The 18274-nt window shown below is 44.8% G+C and overlaps 8 protein-coding genes across 8 annotated transcripts; 3 read left to right on the top strand and 5 right to left on the bottom strand.

Annotated features, from left to right (window-relative positions):
- Positions 1-27: 27 nt before the first annotated feature.
- Positions 28-3077, bottom strand: O0I10_009418 (uncharacterized protein; the record flags this gene model as incomplete). Its single annotated transcript, XM_058489410.1, has 7 exons — positions 28-101; positions 166-1827; positions 1887-2144; positions 2203-2461; positions 2521-2654; positions 2720-2787; positions 2905-3077. The coding sequence occupies 7 exons, from the start codon at positions 3075-3077 to the stop codon at positions 28-30; spliced, it is 2628 nt and encodes an 875-aa protein (XP_058339767.1).
- Positions 3078-3745: 668 nt separating this feature from the next.
- On the top strand, positions 3746-5527 carry O0I10_009417 (protoporphyrinogen oxidase; the record flags this gene model as incomplete). Its single annotated transcript, XM_058489409.1, has 3 exons — positions 3746-4018; positions 4080-4703; positions 4766-5527. The coding sequence occupies 3 exons, from the start codon at positions 3746-3748 to the stop codon at positions 5525-5527; spliced, it is 1659 nt and encodes a 552-aa protein (XP_058339766.1).
- A 158-nt stretch (positions 5528-5685) lies between these two features.
- Positions 5686-6509, bottom strand: O0I10_009416 (uncharacterized protein; the record flags this gene model as incomplete). The annotated part of the gene is made up of 5 exons (XM_058489408.1): positions 5686-5798; positions 5851-5896; positions 5968-6059; positions 6118-6363; positions 6437-6509. The coding sequence occupies 5 exons, from the start codon at positions 6507-6509 to the stop codon at positions 5686-5688; spliced, it is 570 nt and encodes a 189-aa protein (XP_058339765.1).
- A 346-nt stretch (positions 6510-6855) lies between these two features.
- Positions 6856-7533, bottom strand: O0I10_009415 (uncharacterized protein; the record flags this gene model as incomplete). Its single annotated transcript, XM_058489407.1, has 1 exon — positions 6856-7533. One exon carries the CDS (start codon positions 7531-7533, stop codon positions 6856-6858), a length of 678 nt encoding a protein of 225 aa, XP_058339764.1.
- Positions 7534-8493: 960 nt separating this feature from the next.
- O0I10_009414 (uncharacterized protein) lies at positions 8494-11643 on the top strand (the record flags this gene model as incomplete). Its single annotated transcript, XM_058489406.1, has 1 exon — positions 8494-11643. The coding sequence occupies one exon, from the start codon at positions 8494-8496 to the stop codon at positions 11641-11643; it is 3150 nt and encodes a 1049-aa protein (XP_058339763.1).
- Position 11644: 1 nt separating this feature from the next.
- On the bottom strand, positions 11645-13234 carry O0I10_009413 (uncharacterized protein; the record flags this gene model as incomplete). Its single annotated transcript, XM_058489405.1, has 3 exons — positions 11645-11864; positions 11922-12184; positions 12245-13234. 3 exons carry the CDS (start codon positions 13232-13234, stop codon positions 11645-11647), a joined length of 1473 nt encoding a protein of 490 aa, XP_058339762.1.
- A 589-nt stretch (positions 13235-13823) lies between these two features.
- Positions 13824-14291, bottom strand: O0I10_009412 (uncharacterized protein; the record flags this gene model as incomplete). The annotated part of the gene is made up of 1 exon (XM_058489404.1): positions 13824-14291. One exon carries the CDS (start codon positions 14289-14291, stop codon positions 13824-13826), a length of 468 nt encoding a protein of 155 aa, XP_058339761.1.
- A 2806-nt stretch (positions 14292-17097) lies between these two features.
- Positions 17098-18225, top strand: O0I10_009411 (uncharacterized protein; the record flags this gene model as incomplete). The annotated part of the gene is made up of 1 exon (XM_058489403.1): positions 17098-18225. The coding sequence occupies one exon, from the start codon at positions 17098-17100 to the stop codon at positions 18223-18225; it is 1128 nt and encodes a 375-aa protein (XP_058339760.1).
- Positions 18226-18274: the final 49 nt, after the last annotated feature.

Genomic DNA, 18274 nt, shown 5'->3' with positions numbered 1-18274 from the left:
AATCGGCTAAAGTGAACACTATACTATTCAATGACGATCCCATCCTCCTCCTCCTCCGCCAGGACTCTTGGTAAATAAGTGGGGTGGAAGACCTGCATTACCTGTAGAAATAGGGTGGTTATTAGTATCCAATGTCATTCTATAAAGATACAATAAGGCACATACCATTGGCCATCATGTGTGGAGGAGGCATATTTCCAAGTGCACCAGCAGGAGGTGTCATCATATCACGTTGCATAAACTGTGGAGGCAATTGACCTTGAAGGTGAGGTGGAAGATGATGATGGTGGTGAGGAGGTAGCATTGGATTGGCGACAGGAGGCATATGATGATGAGGAGGCATTGGATGCTGCATCATGTGATGTTGTGGTGGAGGAATGAATTGGTGATCCATGCCTTGTTGCTGTTGAGCATATGTCATCTGTGGAGGTATCATTGGATTCATGGGACCACTAGCAGCACCACGACTACCTGCCAAAGGTGATGCATTGTCATATTGGAAGAGCTGTTCTAATGCTGGGTCGCTACGAGGAGGTTGCTGTTGACGCATATTACCACCAGGCATACCACTCATAGGAGGAGGATGTGGTGGTGGTGGACCATGGGGATGATGATGAGCAGCTGAAGCACCAACAGGACTACCTGCACTAAAGGGATAGGCTGGTGATGGTGGCATACGATGAGGATGCTGCTGATGATGGAAACCAGGTGCTGTTTGAGCATAAGCAATTCCATTTGGAGAATGATGACCAATGACAGGAGATGATTCTGGTAACGAGTTCTTGGGTAATGCAGGAGAACGATTTGACAATGCAGGTGAAGAGGCACCCAATGATGATCGAGCTGTTCCTGATTTGGCAGATGCAATGGATGGTGAACGCCCTTCCGATGATCGTGCACTCATTTGTCGTAACACTGATGTGGGCAAATTGCCTGCAAATCGACTATTCATCAACTTTGGTTTGGCTGCTGCAGGTGCTTGTTGTTGTTGTTGTTGACTACTGCTTTCACTTGTAATCTCATCCCGTTGTTGTTGGGATGCCTTGTCACTTGATGACAAGGAAGGTGAAGCGGTTGCAGATCGATCATCATGGCTGTTGCTACCCGTAGTAGTAGTTGGTTTATGCTCGCTGAGAGATTCCTTAATGCTTTCACTATCGACAACCGATGCAACGGTAGTGGCTGGGGATTGTGGTTGTGGTTGTGGTTGCCCTGGAGCTGCTGGTTTTGGTTGTGATAATATTTGAAGCACCTTGTCAAATCCCAATCCATCAGCAGAGGATGCTTGTTGCTGTTGTGGTGATGGTGTTTGAAGGTCATTGAGTTGATCAGGTGTACCTCGCTTAGCTCCAAGTGTACGTAGAACCTCTTCTTCGGATAGCATACGCACGTTGCCAGGGCTATCAGCTGGTGGAACCGACATTGGCGATTGTGATGATCCATTGCCAACCGCTATCCCACCAAGTCCACTAGATCCTCCTCCTCCTTTGTTTCCAAACAAATCATCCACACTAATAGATCGTGCTTGGGGTTCGGATTGTTGTGGTGTAGGAGTTGATGCAGCAGCTGCTTCTTCCTCTCGACGAGCGAAAAACCTGGCAAAGCGTGAGCCCCGCTCACGTCGTCCTGTTGATAATAATGGAGAACCAGTGTTTGTATCAAAGATACTCGCTGATAGAATATCCATAGGAGATCCATTGGATGACATGCTTGGGGATCCACCATTGGTAGGCTTTAGTTGCTGCTGCTGCTGCTGTTGCTGCTGTTGTTGTTGAAGACTCAATGAACCAACTCCCAAAAGCATTTCCAAATCCGATGATGCCGTTGCTATGTATAAAAAGGTTAATGGATAATGTTGACATGTGTGAGCATAATGTAAATGTTACCTGATACAACCGGATTAGGTTGTATAGCAGTCTCATTCCCTGCATCTTGTTCCTCCCTTTGTTTCATATCCTGCTTCCATGCTTCCAAATCTAGACCAGACTCAGGTCGTGGTGCGATAGGCATGTCTTGCTGATTCATTGTTGCACCTTGGTCTGTTACAGGGCTGTAATCCATCCACTCAGGAATCCGATCGGATGATGATGAGCCACGTGTTGATGTTGTTGTATTATCAGATACAGGGGCACGCGCTGGACGATCTTTTATATATGCATACATAAGTGATATGGAACATGAAGAGTGTATAAAAAGACTTACTGTCTTTTCGGAGTCGAGATAGATTATCATTGCCATTTAAACGATCATGTTGCTGATGTTGTTGTTGCTGGTGTGAATGATGGTGCTTTCTGTTGTTATTGTTGTTGTTGGATGACATTGGATGGCTGTTGTTATTGTTGTTGTGAGTTGAGCGTCGATCATTCTTATCGCCTCGCATGAAATTCCTATCGCCCGTACGCAACGACCGATCCTTGTTGGACATGTTGTTATGATCTCGTGTTCGGCCATCATCATTCATCTACGCACACAATAAGTATACCCTTGTCATATCTCCCCCTTCGTTCTTCTTCAACATACAGGACGATAGCGTGATGTGAGAGATCCACGACCATTGTTGAGTGCATCTTCTTGTCGTTTGTCGTATGATGCTGATGAAAAGATGGACTTGTTGGGGGCAAGAAGCACGTTTTTATCTAGCGTATTATTGGCCGCTATTGAATATGAGCATCCATAGATATACGCAATACACCACCATCATCATCATCATCCATCTTACTTGACAATCGAGTCGAAGCAGGTGATCCATTTAGAATGCTCTTTGATATGTATGCGTCGTGGTCGTCACTGTAATTTGTAATACATGCATATATGTAAGTCGACTCTGTATCCAACGCACGCACGCCCACAGGCTTCTCGAGAGCGATGAGGGGATAAGGAAAGAAAGAGAGAGAGATGAGATACCTGAACCAAGTGGACAATGGAGGCATATCGGGTGGTTTGGCAACGAGAGGACTGTCATGTAATGACAGCAGTGTTTCTTTTGAATAGCGTATTATTGAAGAGGAATTCATCTCTTGTGTTGGTGTCTCGGATGGAGCGCATTCAGCAGGTGTTGATTCTTCAGGATCTGACATGATGAAGCAAGAGTTGTATAAGTCCTCGTTCTTGTCAACCGATCTGAAAAGGGCAAAGAAAAGTAGACTCGTTTACACTCCCCCCCCCTCCTCCCTCTCACATCCTAGCTTACCCACCTACCCACACACACACCACACACTCCACCACTTAGCGGGGCTGGGGTATAAATCCATCGCCAGAAGTGGATACTGAATAGCCAATTAAACGTGTTGTGTCAGACACCAATAAGATCCTTCATCTCGTTTTAAGGGATGCCCACCATACCTCTACCAAGGTTGTTTTCAATGCTTACCTAACCTCCATCATGAATCAATCTTTTATTACCTTGTAAGAGTCATTATTCACATAACGTATCATTGTTGAATCCATCGACTACTATACCTCCACTCTCAAGTTTAACGAGAACAAAGACATCCATCCCCCATTGTACTTATGAAAATGCAACCTTTTATTCAACAATGAAGATTCCAGATACCATTCATATCATCCATTTCCATCAATGAATGAGCGAGTAGTGCTTCTTGGGTGATACTGCATGATGATTTCTCAAAACGTCACCTTGTGTCACCTTAATCGGGCGTGTTATGGTGTGATCATTCCAGCTGTTTTTCCCTCCTCGCTTGTTTTCTTTCTTTACATTTCGTTCCCCATTGGCGCAACTCTTCCAATGTCGACAATTGGCATCCTTGGTGGTGGCATTTCTGGTCTCTCGGCAGCATACTACTTGGCGCGCTTTGGGCCTTCTTCAAACAAGGTCGTTCTTATCGAAGGGTCTAAACGTGTTGGCGGTTGGGTGCGTAGTCAGCGTGTCGGCCCGGGATTTTATCCTTCTCCAGCAACTGCATCAACGCGCAATAAGGAAGAAGATGGGATTGTTTTCGAAGGTGGACCTCGTAGTCTAAGACCCGTAGGCGTAAGTGGTGCTATCATGTTGGATATGGTAAGTAGTTGAATTAGTGTTGTCAATGTTCATCCCATATAATTGAAGCTTACCATGCTAGATCAGGGATCTAGGTCTTACAGATGACCTTTTAAGTGTACCAAAATCGGATCCATCAGCAAAGAATCGATACATTTACTATGACGGCTCAATCAACACATTACCCAATTCCATGAGCTCCATGTTGTTTCATCGACCACCCATATTCAAAAACGTTCTGGGTGCTGCTCTTTGTGAACCATTCAAAAAGGCCAATCGATCGGATGAGGATGAGTCATTGTATTCCTTGGTGTCCCGAAGATTCAACGACCACGTGGCCCTCGATTTGGTAGGTGCTATGGTCCATGGCATTTATGCGGGTGATGTCAAGGCGCTCTCAGCCCAATCGACGTTACGGATGTTATACGAGAATGAGCGCGTTCATGGGAGCATTGTCAAAGGCATGTTGAAAGGTGGCGTCAATCTCGAGAGCTTTCGTGAACGTGGAATGGCAGCAAGAGCACGCAAAGAGGATCCCGATTGGTTTGGTGAACTTGAGGGCATGAGCGTTATCGGCTTCAAGGATGGTACAGAGATGGTGACACATGCACTTCGAAAGCGACTTGAAGAACATCCAAATGTTGAAATCATCCTTGATGAACCCGTATTGCAAGTCAAGATGAATAGTGAAGGAAAGACATCCAAGGTAGTACATAGCAACGATATTAGAAAGCAAGTGACAAATGTCTAATTTACTACCTCATGTAGATCACCACTACGCAACAAGATATCCATGTGGATCATGTTATCTCTGCATTACCATCGTATGCATTGGACAAGGTGCTTACGGATGGCAAACTTCCACACCTCCGACACAACCCCGTCGCAGATGTCGCCGTTGTCAACTTGGCGTATAACCCAGATGTCAAACTCAACTATGACGGCTTTGGCTTTTTGACTCCTTATCCATCACCATCTTCTCCATTACCGGTCCCTGGTACTTTGGGCGTCGTTTTCGACTCAAATGCAATGAGAGGACAAGATACGAATAATGATCGCACCAAAGTCACTGTCATGATTGGTGGACACCAGTGGTCGAATGCTTTCAGCAATGTGCCTATTGAACAACTTGATCCTCAAGACGCATATAATCATGCCATCAAAGCCATGCAAGCCTATTTATCTATTGATGCAAAACCCGAGTATGCAATGGTCCATCTTCAAGCCAAATGTATCCCTCAATATGTTGTTGGTCACATGTACCGTATGGGCGAATTACATCATGTCCTCAAATCCCATTACGGCCATGCCCTTAGTGTCACAGGTGCAAGCTATCTTAGCGTGAGCGTTCCGGATTGTATCAAGAATAGTCGTGAACTTGTAGAGGATTTATTGGTGGCCGGTGCTTTAGGATCAAGGGATAAGATTGTCACTGGTTTAGGACGTGTTGACACTTATAAAGACACGAAACAGATGAAAGAGAGTGCTAGATTAAGCAAGAGCCATATCAATATCCTTATGAAATCATAAGTTTGTATACATCACAATAAAGATCTTCTATAATATATAAACGATTTGATAGTTTAAGATATACACATTCATATTTATGCATGGGGAATTAATCATGTTTGATACACACATATATAGAGGGTTCCTGAATTCAGTGGTTGCTATGGTATAAAAGCTACTCATTTCATGACGCCGGCGGCACCTTGTGTCAAGAATTTTGTCAGCAGAGTGCTTAAGATATCTCTTCGCTCATGCACCGAAAGTCGTTGAAAGGCGGTATAAACGGATACACCTATGAATACGTGTCAACACGACGCATTCAATGATGATAGTAAAACAGCTACCTTTGTGATCTCGAATCTTTCCCAATGTCCTTCCAGCCATAGCACCCTATACATTGAAACAAGAAGGATGATTAACCCCATCCATACATATGGTCCTTATCCCATAGATACACATACCACTGCTGCACCAGCAACGTTGCCAATAATGAAACCCAAGATGGCACCAGCACCAGTACCCAAAATACGCCATGCATAGGATGGATGTTCCACTACAATGATGCATCACACATCAATACCACATGTCATGATTACCATTATCTCTCATACCTTCAACGCGTAACAGCTCTTCAAAAACGTCACCAAAGACACGGTTTGCATCTGACTGAGAGTCTCCAGGGGTAGGCGAATAGCGTCGATGGGATCTATCATAGGTGGCTCGTCGATCTCGATCCCCTAGGATATAGTATGCGTCTGCTATCACTTGGAACTTTTTGGTAGCCTCTTTGCGCTCTTCGGGACTTGCATCGTCTTTGAGTCGATCAGGATGGTGGAGCAATGCCTGCTTCTTGTAAGCTACAGTTGTGGAAGATAAGAAAAAGTGAACAATGAGCAATCGACCCCTCTCGTGATGCCAAGCCATTCTCACCTTCTCGAATTTCTTCTTGAGTAGCTGTTGGAGGGACTTCAAGGATACTGTAGTAATCAGGTACGTTCGCCATTGTGAGGAGGTAGAAAGGAAAAGGCGTGAAGATCACAATCCCATAACGACGGGGTGCCACAATGACCTTTTTATATGCAGCTATCTGCAGATCATGACGTACTACAGCGCCAAGCCAAGCGTTTCTTAGCTTAGGTTCCTTTTACATTATAAAACCCGTTCCATGTTATTGTTGTTGTTGTTGAACATTAAATAGACTTCTTTTGGTTGATCAGTGCAGTAAGATCGTATTCATTTGTAACGTTGATGCTGTTGTGACATATCATTGTTGTTGCACAATCGATACTACTTGTACATCACCATGCTGATTGTGATCATGAGATCACTTTTTTATTACATCACAAGTGTCAATCTCTTTTTCTTTGTGTCTCAGCTGATGGGGAGGAAGAGGAGGATATGGGTTGCAATAAAGTGCTCATGACAATGATTGGAATGACAATGGCAACAAGGATATTAGCACCCGTTGCAAAGTACCGAGTACTATCATCTTCAATAGACACCAACTGCTTCATGGTGGTGGGAAGCATAAAGCGAGACATCACATGCAAAGCGAGTAAAAATGCATTGGCAGCTATCGTGCGTGGCTTACGTGCATCGGGTGCAGCACATGCACAGACCACAATGAATAAGGCTTCAAAGTAAAATGCCAACTCTGGAAACCGCGACCAAAAATTGGTACCACCAAGGAGGATCTTGCTGAAGGGGTCGAGGAACAAGTCATCGTTATGCACCACCCAATCTTGTATCCAATGAGACAATGAAGCCACCATACCAGGAACACCGAACATGGCCCCATACAAAGCTGACAATACAATGGTCCCAAAAAGACTATGAGAATAGTCGCAGAAACCACTAGCGCCTTGTAAACCTGCACTAGGATCTTCTACAAATCCTTCAATACCCCAAAGGCACAAGAGGGCAAATACTACATCAAGCCAACCGACACCAAGAACAAGAATGTATGCTGGTGTATCAGGATACCACCGTCGAATCACATTTGCAAAGGCAAAATGGCCACTGTACATGGTACTTGTTGGAGTAAAACAAGAAACGAAACAAGGTATTGGTAAAGAAAAAGTTACCATTTATAATTGGCAGTGGCGAGCAATGATGGTGTCACCAATTGGCTTACGCGTTGGGCTTACGTGTATACATGAAGGTAATGGATGCCATTCTCTCTTTATAGCTGCTGGGACACCTTGCCACTGACACGTGCATTTGATAAAGCCAAACTCTAGAAACGCAACAGCAACGCCACTACCTCAGCCATCGAAGAAAGCCATTTGAACCAAAACGTGGATATGCCATGATAGTCGTTTATTCAATACAAGTTGGCGGCAAATTTAAAGGTACTAATAAAAAGCAAGCATCATTTTACTAATGAGAGCTCATCTTGGATCAAGAAGCAGTACATGGAAAACACCGACAGCCTACGTGTCACAGTGTACGTGCATCATTTATTGCGTCATCGATATGTTTTCTGTATCCATGATATGCGGGATGGTTGCCATGCAACGCACGTCCATGGAGATGAAAGGAGGTGGGAAAAGAATGCAAGGTAAATAACAGAGGGAATGTCATGCGGCTAATGTTTGTGCCACTAATTGCATTTGGCTCACATGTTGAATGTTTTTATGTTGCTTGTGGGAGGTGGGGGAAGGGGCATGTGGGATCCGCAGCAATGATACGTGATGTCTCATTTCTCGTTTAATATGTATTGACAAAAGGAGCAGCATGATACTAATGTATGTAAACGATTGGTTGGATGGAGAACAAGACCTATGATAATGATAGAGCATTTGCCAATTTAGTGAGCAAAGACGAAAAGCTCATTCGTTGTGTGATCTGTGAAACAGTGCCCGCCCGAAAAAAATTTTATAACCTCTTCACGGCAACAAAGCTTAGTTCCTTCCTTTCTTTCTCCTTTTCGGGCGTACCCCTTCTTGTGTGTTTGTTGCCCATCCCTTCTCTTGTCATCATACATCATGCCTGCCGCTGCTGCTGCTGCAAACAACGTCAACATCCAAGTCAAGAAGTTGGCTACTCCCAGTGAGACTGAGGCTGCCAAGGCCAAGGATCTCTTGAAGACTCTCTCTGGTGCCTCCGATGACGATCGTGAAGCCGCTGCTCAAGAGCTTGCTGCTTTCGTCAACGCCACTGGTGTTCATGCTCTCAAGCAATTCGGCATTGTCGATGCCATTGCCAAGGATCTCGGCAACAAGAAGAACGCTGGTGCTCGTTTGTCTGCCATTGCTGCCATCAAGGCTTTGGCTGACAAGTCCGTTGAGGGTCAAGCTGAGCCCTACATCTTGCCCTTCCTTGCTACTCTTTTGGAACTTCAAGCCGAGAAGCAAGCTGCTGTCAAGAACGGTGCCGCTGAAGCTGCCAAGGAATTGGTCGTCAAGGTTGAAGCCAACGCTACTGCTATTGTCGTCCCTTACTTGTTGGGTGGTCTCGGCAACTCTTGCAAGTGGCAAACCAAGGCTCTTGCTTTGTCCTTGATTGATGAGCTCACCAAGGTCAAGGCTCAACAATTCTTCTTCACCATCCCTGATGTCATCCCTGTTGTCTCCGATTGTATGTGGGATACCAAGACTGATATCAAGAAGGCTGCCACCGCCACCATGGGTAACATTTGCGGTCTCGTTGAGAACAAGGATATCGAGCGTTTCATTCCTGCTGTCATTGCTTGTATCAACAAGCCCGAGAATGTCCCTGAGACTATTCACTTGTTGGGTGCCACCACTTTTGTCCAAGAAGTCGACTCTGCCACTCTTTCCATCATGGTTCCTTTGTTGAGCCGTGGTTTGGCTGAGCGTGCTACTCCCATCAAGCGTAAGTCCGCTTTGATTATTGACAACATGTGTAAGCTTGTCGATGATCCCGAAGTCGCTGCTCCTTTCCTTCCTCTCTTGTTGCCCGCTTTGGAGAAGATTCAAGATGTCGTTGCCGATCCCGAGTGCCGTGGTGTCGTTCAAAAGGCCTTGGCTACTCTCAAGCGTGTTGGTACCGCCGACTATGAAGTCTTGTCCAAGTCCATGAAGGAAGACAAGGTCAATGCCGCTTTCAAGGAGCTTTTGCCTGCTGACATTGATGCTGCTTATGAGCCTCTTCTTAAGCACATCTCTGAAGTTGCTCTTGCTCTTTGCGTTGCTAAGGACTTCTTCAAGAACAACTGGATCCAATCCCTCTCCAGCTACATCAAGGCTTTCGTCTCCGCCGCTGATGCTGAGGTCCTTGTTGGCAAGGCTCTTGACAAGTGCGAGGAAGCTGTCACTCCCAAGGATACTGAAGAGGAAGATGATGAGGGTGAAGATCTTTGCAACTGTGAATTCTCCCTTGCTTATGGTGCCAAGATTTTGCTCAACCGTACCGCTCTTCGTCTCAAGCGTGGTCGTCGTTATGGTTTGTGTGGTCACAACGGCTGTGGTAAATCCACCCTTATGCGTGCCATTGCCAATGAGCAAGTTGAAGGCTTCCCTCCCAAGTCCGAGCTTAAGACCGTTTACGTCGAACACGATATTGATGGCTCTGAAGCTGATACTCCTTTGGTTGATTTCATCATTGCTTCCGAAGGTGTTGAGACCAAGGACAAGGAGAAGGTTGCCCAAATCTTGCGTGACTATGGCTTCTCTGAAGAAATGGTCACCTCCCACACCATTGGTTCTTTGTCTGGTGGCTGGAAGATGAAGCTCGCTCTTGCTCGTGCCATGTTGATGAACGCCGACATCTTGCTTTTGGACGAACCTACTAACCATTTGGACGTTGTTAACGTTGCTTGGTTGGAGAACTACCTCCTTGGCTTGAAGACCGTCACTTCCATCATTGTTTCTCACGACTCTGGTTTCTTGGATCACGTGTGCTCTGATATCATTCACTACGAGAAGAACTACAAGCTCAAGCGTTATAAGGGTAACCTTTCCGAATTCGTCAAGAAGGTCCCTACTGCCGCTGCCTACTACTCTTTGGAAGCTGCCAACATTGCCTTCAAGTTCCCTGAGCCTGGCTATCTCGAAGGTATCAAGACCAAGGAACGTGCCATCCTCAAGATGAAGAACGTGGACTTCCAATATCCTGGTACCGCTCGCAAGCAGCTCAAGAACATCAGCATGCAATGCTCTCTTTCTTCTCGTGTTGCTGTCATTGGTCCTAACGGTGCCGGCAAGTCTACCTTGATCAAGCTTTTGACTGGTGAGATGGAGGCTGATACTGGTACTGTGTGGAAGCACCCCAACTTGCGTATTGCTTATGTCGCTCAGCACGCTTTCCACCACATTGAGAAGCACTTGGACTCTACTCCTAACGAGTACATTCAATGGCGTTATGCTACTGGTGAAGATCGTGAAGAACTCGACAAGGTGGATCGTCAAGTCACTGAAGAAGAGGAGAAGCAAATGAGCCAAACCTTTGTCATCGATGGTGAGAAGCGTATCGTTGAGGAGATCGTTGGTCGTCGTAAGCTCAAGCAATCTTACGAATACGAGGTTTCTTGGGTTGGCCGTTCTTCTGTTGACAACACCTGGATCTCTCGTCAACGTCTTGAACAAATGGGTTTCGGCAAGAAGATCGCTGAATGTGATGCTCAAGAAGCTGCCAAGTCCGGTCTCAACCGTCCTTTGACTTCCAAGGAAATCGAGAAGCACTTGAACGAAGTTGGTTTGGAGCCTGAATTCGCCACTCACTCTCGTATTCGTGGTCTCTCTGGTGGTCAAAAGGTCAAGTTGGTTATTGGTGCTGCCATGTGGAATCGTCCTCACATGTTGGTTCTTGACGAACCTACCAACTACTTGGATCGTGACTCTCTCGGTGCTTTGGCTGGTGCTATCAAGGAATACGGTGGTGGTGTCGTCATTGTTACTCACAACCGTCAATTCTCTGAAGCTCTTTGCGGTGAAGTCTGGAAGGTTGACAATGGTGAGCTCGTTGCCTCTGGTCACAACTGGGTCTCTGGTAACGGTACCACCGTCATCAAGGAAGAGGAACAAGAAGACATGGTTGATGCTCAAGGTAACACCATCAAGGCCGTCAAGAAGAAGGAGAAACTCTCGTCTCGTGAGCTCCGTAAGAAGAAGAAGGAGCGTATGGAACGTCGTAAGCGTGGTGAAGAGGTTTACTCTGATGAGGACGAGTGGTAAATTAGTTGATCTTTTTTTCCCTACACACTCCTATTTCATTACACATTGTATCCTTTTCTCCCCGTTCACATCCTATTCCACACTTGTATCGAGCATTGTAAAGAAGAAACAGCATTGTTTGTAATTCATTAAAATCTTCTGGATTCTGTTGATCTAAACCAAGCTTTCTATGTACTTTAATGGTCTTTTGGATTTGTGCTTTGGCTTCTTGAGAAAGGTTGCTAGGATAAAAGAGGGGTTGAGATAATGCTTCTTTGGATCCACGTCCATTTACTTACGCATTAAACAATAACGTTGATAGCTTCAACATCTCCTCAGCAGCTTCGATGCTTTCAGGTCCAAAAGTCTTACACACAATGGCCAATGATTCACGGCTGTACTTTGCTGATTCCTTGAACGATCCTCGCATAGCATAAAAGTGTGCTAGTTGATCCAAGGTTTGACCGATAACATGGGCATCCTTGTCGTATACTTGGCGTTGTATCTTGAGTGCTTGTTCAAATGCATCACGTGCTAGACACATTTCAATCCGCTGCTCTTGCTATATGGATGATATGATATTAGCTCATATTGAATAATGGATCCTTTTGGCATCATTTACCTTTGTCAACTCGTCCCAATCATATGCACAATGGCACTCCTCACACCTCGTTTGATTGCGTTCCAATCGACCTGTCGAGCAAGCTTGACACTTTATGAACCGTTGTTGAGGAGAGGATGTGACCGATTCTTGTTGGCATGCGTCACATTGGCAATCAAAGAAATAGCGCTGTTGAAGCTTTTCCTTTCGTTTTAGAATGGATGGCTCGCGATTCGCTAATGGACCATAGCTGATAAAGATACCTTCGCCCTTATTGATGGATCTGCAAGTGCGTATGTGGATGCTATTGTCGTGATCATTGAAAAAGACCAATGCGTTGGGATCACATGCGTGATTGATCATGCTGCCAGTCAAATAAATCGCTTTGCCCCTGATACCATCTTGCTCGTGTGATTGTTTGACGGCAAAGCTGTTGCATCGAAGTTGTCCAAGTGTCCTTGTCAATGCCTTTTGAATATGGGGTGATGACATGTAAAAGAGCCGACAACACACGCGTTCGATTTGGGTATCATACATTGGATCATGCATTCCAGGGTCGAGATCATCGAGTGAACCAGGTAGCAGCTGCAGTGCCAATAACAAATCCACCGTGTCAAGGACGTCAAGTTCAGGGAATCGGCATAGCCAACGGTGCTGCCTCCACCAGTGACTAGTCTCGCATTGCTTAGAGCAGTATGTGATATCCCATTGACATGCATGGTTGCCACGACATGACACGGCATGGCTGACACGTTGAAAGCAGTGGAAACAATAACGTTGTCGCTGTGGTCCCCTGTATAGCCATTGAATACAAGCGCGTTCAGAGAGTAGTAACGATCCAGACGACAGCTTCTTGGTAGCGATGACTGATCGGCCGGCGTGGGTGGTGTTGATGACTTTAGCTCGTTGTTGTTCCCATTTGGCCGGTGTTGGAAGTTGAATGGGTGGCCATGGACGTAAGTCAATGTGGGCTGGTGTCAAACGACGAGTGAGGTGGTGGTTGTCAAGCATGAAGATTGATTTCGGGGAGTTCGCTGATTAGACTTTTACCCGCTATGCACCCACACGTTTACTACTTGATTGTGGATATAGAAATGGGATATGAGGAAGGAAATAAAACATGCTTGTTATAAAGGACATACATCCAAAGTTGAATGAAAGTTTATTTTCTGGATATGCTACTACATCCACGCCATTCATTAAATTACTTACCTGATATTGCCACGCACATTTTGGAACAATGAACATCATCCATGCTGCTTTGCTGTTATAAAAACCTGTATACTTGATGATGTTTGATAAGATGAATTGTTGGCGTGGCGCACAATTGAAGATCTTGGATATTGGGAATACACACAAACGCTCCACATGTCGTATTGGCTATCTTTGTATGAAATCATGTGATCAATGATCATTGTTTGCGCTTGCTTACTCTCATGTACTGTTTCCGTCACCATTCAAAGGGCATGGACTATCCGAATGTGGGCACTATTATACTAAATGTAATACACTGATCCTGAACAAGGCTATAAATGTGAGTTGGTAATGGTACCTTGGGTTGTTTATTTCCAATAATCATACTTAATGACTAAAAGATGAATTACAAGCCGAGAGCAGCAAGACCAGCACGGGCGTATTGTTCATCAATATCACCGGAGGGAGCTCCACCAACACCAATGGCGCCGATAGGAAGATCCTCATAGATAATAGGCACACCACCAGCCAAGAACAAAGTGTCAGGGATATCATGGATGGTGACACCATCACCACCAGCAGTAGCAGTCAAATTCGAGGTAGGGCGTCCAAAGGAAACAGCAGTGAAAGCTTTACGTTTAGCAGACTCTTCGGTTTGAGGACCAGCATTATCATCACTAATCAATAAACGGTACTTTCCATTACGATCAATCACAGAGACTGCAACGGTATGCTCTCCCTTGCGAGCAGCTTGCAAAACGGCCTGGGCAGCGGCAATGGCACCATCGGTGGTAATCGTATTGACTTGAGTAATATCAACAGCATGAACAGCTGCGATAAACAAGATGACAAGGCAGAAAAAAAGCTTATTCATTTTATGATCGATCATATGCATCACGTTCACCCTATTGGTTTTTATACTTTTTTGCGTCTCACTTGTTTTCTCATCGGGACAACAACTGACGTTGGCTTGCGTATACTCACACCAAACCCCTAACCAATTAAATAACATAGCACCGAAAGACGCCATCATCATCAATAATCATTCTTCGACCTCGGAGGTAGTACACGTGTCTAGAAAGGTCCTACTGTAACACATGAGACCAAATGGCGGTAAAAAATACCTTCCTATTGCAGTGTTACCAACCAACGGGGTAGTAACCCATCAACCAAGTGCCCTTGTACACCTCTTGGCAAAATGATACTTTTATGGTAGAGCTTTCATTGCTTGCCTTTGAAATCATCATTAGAAACGTTAACCTTATCTTTATGAATACGCGTCCATTATAAGCGAGAAAGAGAATTAGTGAGAGTGGATCATAAAACTACTACTTTAAAGAAATCCATTGCCAAAGTGCCTGGACCATTTCGCGCGAAGACCAATGATGCCATATGACAAGCATTAAATTTGTGGAGATGACTTTACCGGGGCTCCCCAGGCTGGGATTCGAACTATTATTGGCCAACCCAATTACTGGACAGGTGTTGCAGATGGTTGATAATCTACCAGGGGTTATCATTGCGACTTGGGTTTGAAAAATTTGACATCAAACACTTGCCAAATTACCTTCTTTTGTATGACACTTGGCAAATATACCTATCTATATATGTCATTTTTAAAGATACCATCTGCATGAATTACAATGAGACGTCAGCAGGTGAAATAAACCTTCATCTCTAATATACATCCATTTTCGTCGTGCATATACACTTTGCTCTTCAACCACAGGCACGGCATCGAGTATATAAGGGAAGATGAAAGTTGAACCAAATCAATGATAGCAATGATTAGTATGCAGGTCCAAAGATAACTTTAGTTAAAGGAACGAAAGGTGTACTTGCAATTGAAACTTGTAAAATGTTGATAAGAAGTGTAATCCAAGAGGGTAGTAGGAGATAGGTGTCATCTTGAGTAGGCATCAAATGAGCGAAATTATAGCCCGACAAACAAAACACTCAGGCGCAGACGTATATACAATGACAGCTACAAAGAAATTGGGGGGATATCAGTCACTATGTAGCCAAGAACAACCTTGACAATAGCAGCCTGCTGGCAATCATGGCGATACGCCTCCAAACAACGAGGTCTTTGTATCACCGCTTTTCTCAGAGTGAGGCTCACTATCCGAACACAATATACAAACCAAGAAGGGTAATCCCATATACCACGAAGGATCTATAAGGGGGTATAGATCGAATTCCATAAAGATAATAATGAACAAAAGCAAGAGGTCAATGCATGTTCCATTGATACGTACTTCTTCTTTATGATAGACACAATCATAAAGATGAAGAGATACCTTCTTATTACCTTTGTGACAGCAAGCCTTGCTTTATGTGTATTTGGTGTGGAAGAATAGCATTCATTGTCTTGTTGTTTTGATTGTTGTTTCAATGGCGCTCCGAGCAGGGAGAATCAAGGAGGTGAAGATACACATTAGCGCTGCGTGTGGATAATCATGACATGATGGCAAATGAAGAGGGTGATATTGGACATCCGACATGATGATGATCACGGTGGAAAATGAGCGTGTAAAAAGTGTGCCAAAAGTGGGCAATTGATTGCTCACTTTTGGTATACTTTTTGTTCACTTGTCATCCACCTCACCTATCGAACACCTTGTGTACACCAGCCACCATATCATCTTCATCAATACAACCCTTCGATAACAGCCAACTATTGTGGATAGCAGCCATTCATTGATGTCAAGCTATAATCTCGAGGAATTTGGAGCCGCCCTTTGGTACGTGAAGTCCCTCATTATTATCTTGTATCCCAAGCGATCGGTAAAGGAGCCATATTGATTGACATTTACGTTTACATCTTTCGATGAAGCAGTTTGAAACGTGCTTGGCTGGATCAATGGGACCTTGCTGTTTGTAAAGGTTCATGCGTAGTTGGAAAAGAAAAAGATCATGCGAGGACCCTTAAATGGCTTGTGCAACATGGTAGCATGTTTGACAACCGAAGGTACCTTTTCATATGGCGGGAGATGTCATGGGAACCAGCAGCATTCATACATCCTCCTCGTTTATCATGCATAGTTAACCTATACGACATTCAAATGGTTGAAAAGGGGGTCCTCATATTCACACTGAAAATAACAATGACCCCAATGCAAGGAGGGAATTGGAAACCACGAGAGGGTATATATGATTACATTACATCTCAGGGAGACACACAATAGTTGCACCCATTTCACCTTCAAAGCAATAGATGTTGTGGTGAGATATGAGGATCCCCTCTCCAATGGTGTATGAAGCACTCTTTGTTCAATGATATTCATGCAAGTTACTATGTATCTCGTTAATGTCTTATAGTCGATAACAAAGTGGATACTCGTAAGCATCATGTAGCTTTTGGTGGTGGTGGTGGTGATGGATAAACATCGCATGACGAATTATGTAGAATCATTCCTTTTTTCTTTATAGCGTAAACGGATTCATGTTTATTAGCAATTTTTATGATGATATAAATGGGTCATGTAAAAGACAAGTGTCAAATAGGCTATGTAGTGTAGTGCACGAGATAGAATTGATTATTGTAGTCAAGGAGATGTGGAGCTGTGTTTTTTTTACCGCCTGATTTGACGGGAACTGCAAGGATCTTTTCTTTCTTTCACAGCAGCGTCGCACACAACCACACACATACACACACGCGTGCAAAGCAAGGAGTGAATATGGCTCACCCATCCTGGAATCAGCAACCATTGGCAGAAGACGACTACGATGACGATGATCTTTCTTCGTACGATGACTCAGAGGAGGAAGACATGCCTTTGCAGATCAGTAGTTGGGGCACGCAAAAGGTCAATGACAGTGGAACCACCGAAGTGAACCTCACGATGGAAGGTTGGAAGTCGCTTATTGATCCCAATGCCAAGATCGGTCCTAATGGTATTGGTACTGGCAACTTGCATCGACGTGGAGCCAACTTTAAGCCTGTGGACGAGGAAAACATCTTGAATCATCGTCTTAAAAAGGGGCCTATTCAACCCAAGGCACCAGGATCAAAGAAGAAAAAGAAAAAGGCACCAACGCCTAGGCCAACACCACCCCCATCAGCACGTGGTAGAGGAGGATATGGAGGAAGAGTTCCTAGACCACCACCATCAACTACACGACCACCACCTTCTGGAATGTCTGGAACAGGTTGGGGATCTGGTCAATTGGCTGAAACACCTTTCTGGGAACAACCTGCAAGAGCGCAACAGCCACCACCACAACCACAACAACCGCAACCAAGCAACAATTGGCAAGCACCAAGTAGTGGAGCAGCAGCATCCAAGTATGCAACGGGTGCTTCAGCATCAAAATATGCCCCACAACCTACACCACCAACATCGACAGGTTCTGCAGCATCTCGTTATGCCACTCCTACAGGATCAAGTGCATCCAAATATGCTACACCCACACCTCAATTATCACAACCACCATCTGCATCTTCTTCGACTACCTCCTTCTCATCTCCTGCTACGGGTGCTGCAGCTTCAAAATATGCTACGGGTGCAGCAGCTTCGAAGTATGCTCCTCAACAACAACAACAAGTACCACCCACTATTCCTCCTCCTCCACCACCAGCTCCTCTTGAACGTAAACCCATCCTTACTTTCAACATTGAACTCGTCCCAGGTGTATCTGCTCCTCTTAACGTATACGAGTCGAGTGATCCTAGAGATGTCGTCGACACTTTTGAACGTGAACATCATTTGACCATGACACCCGAAGCTAAACAAGCCTTTGCTACCCATGTTGCCGCCTTTGTTCAAGCTGCTCACGCTAATAAGAATGCCATGATGATGCAATAATCCTTTCTCCTTTTACCCCCTCCACCACCACCACCACCACCACCACCAC

Source organism: Lichtheimia ornata, assembly GCF_029851405.1.
Source record: "Lichtheimia ornata isolate CBS 291.66 chromosome Unknown scaffold00055, whole genome shotgun sequence".
Classification (NCBI taxonomy): Eukaryota; Fungi; Mucoromycota; class Mucoromycetes; order Mucorales; family Lichtheimiaceae; genus Lichtheimia; species Lichtheimia ornata.
This window is presented reverse-complemented; position numbering and strand designations above follow the sequence as displayed.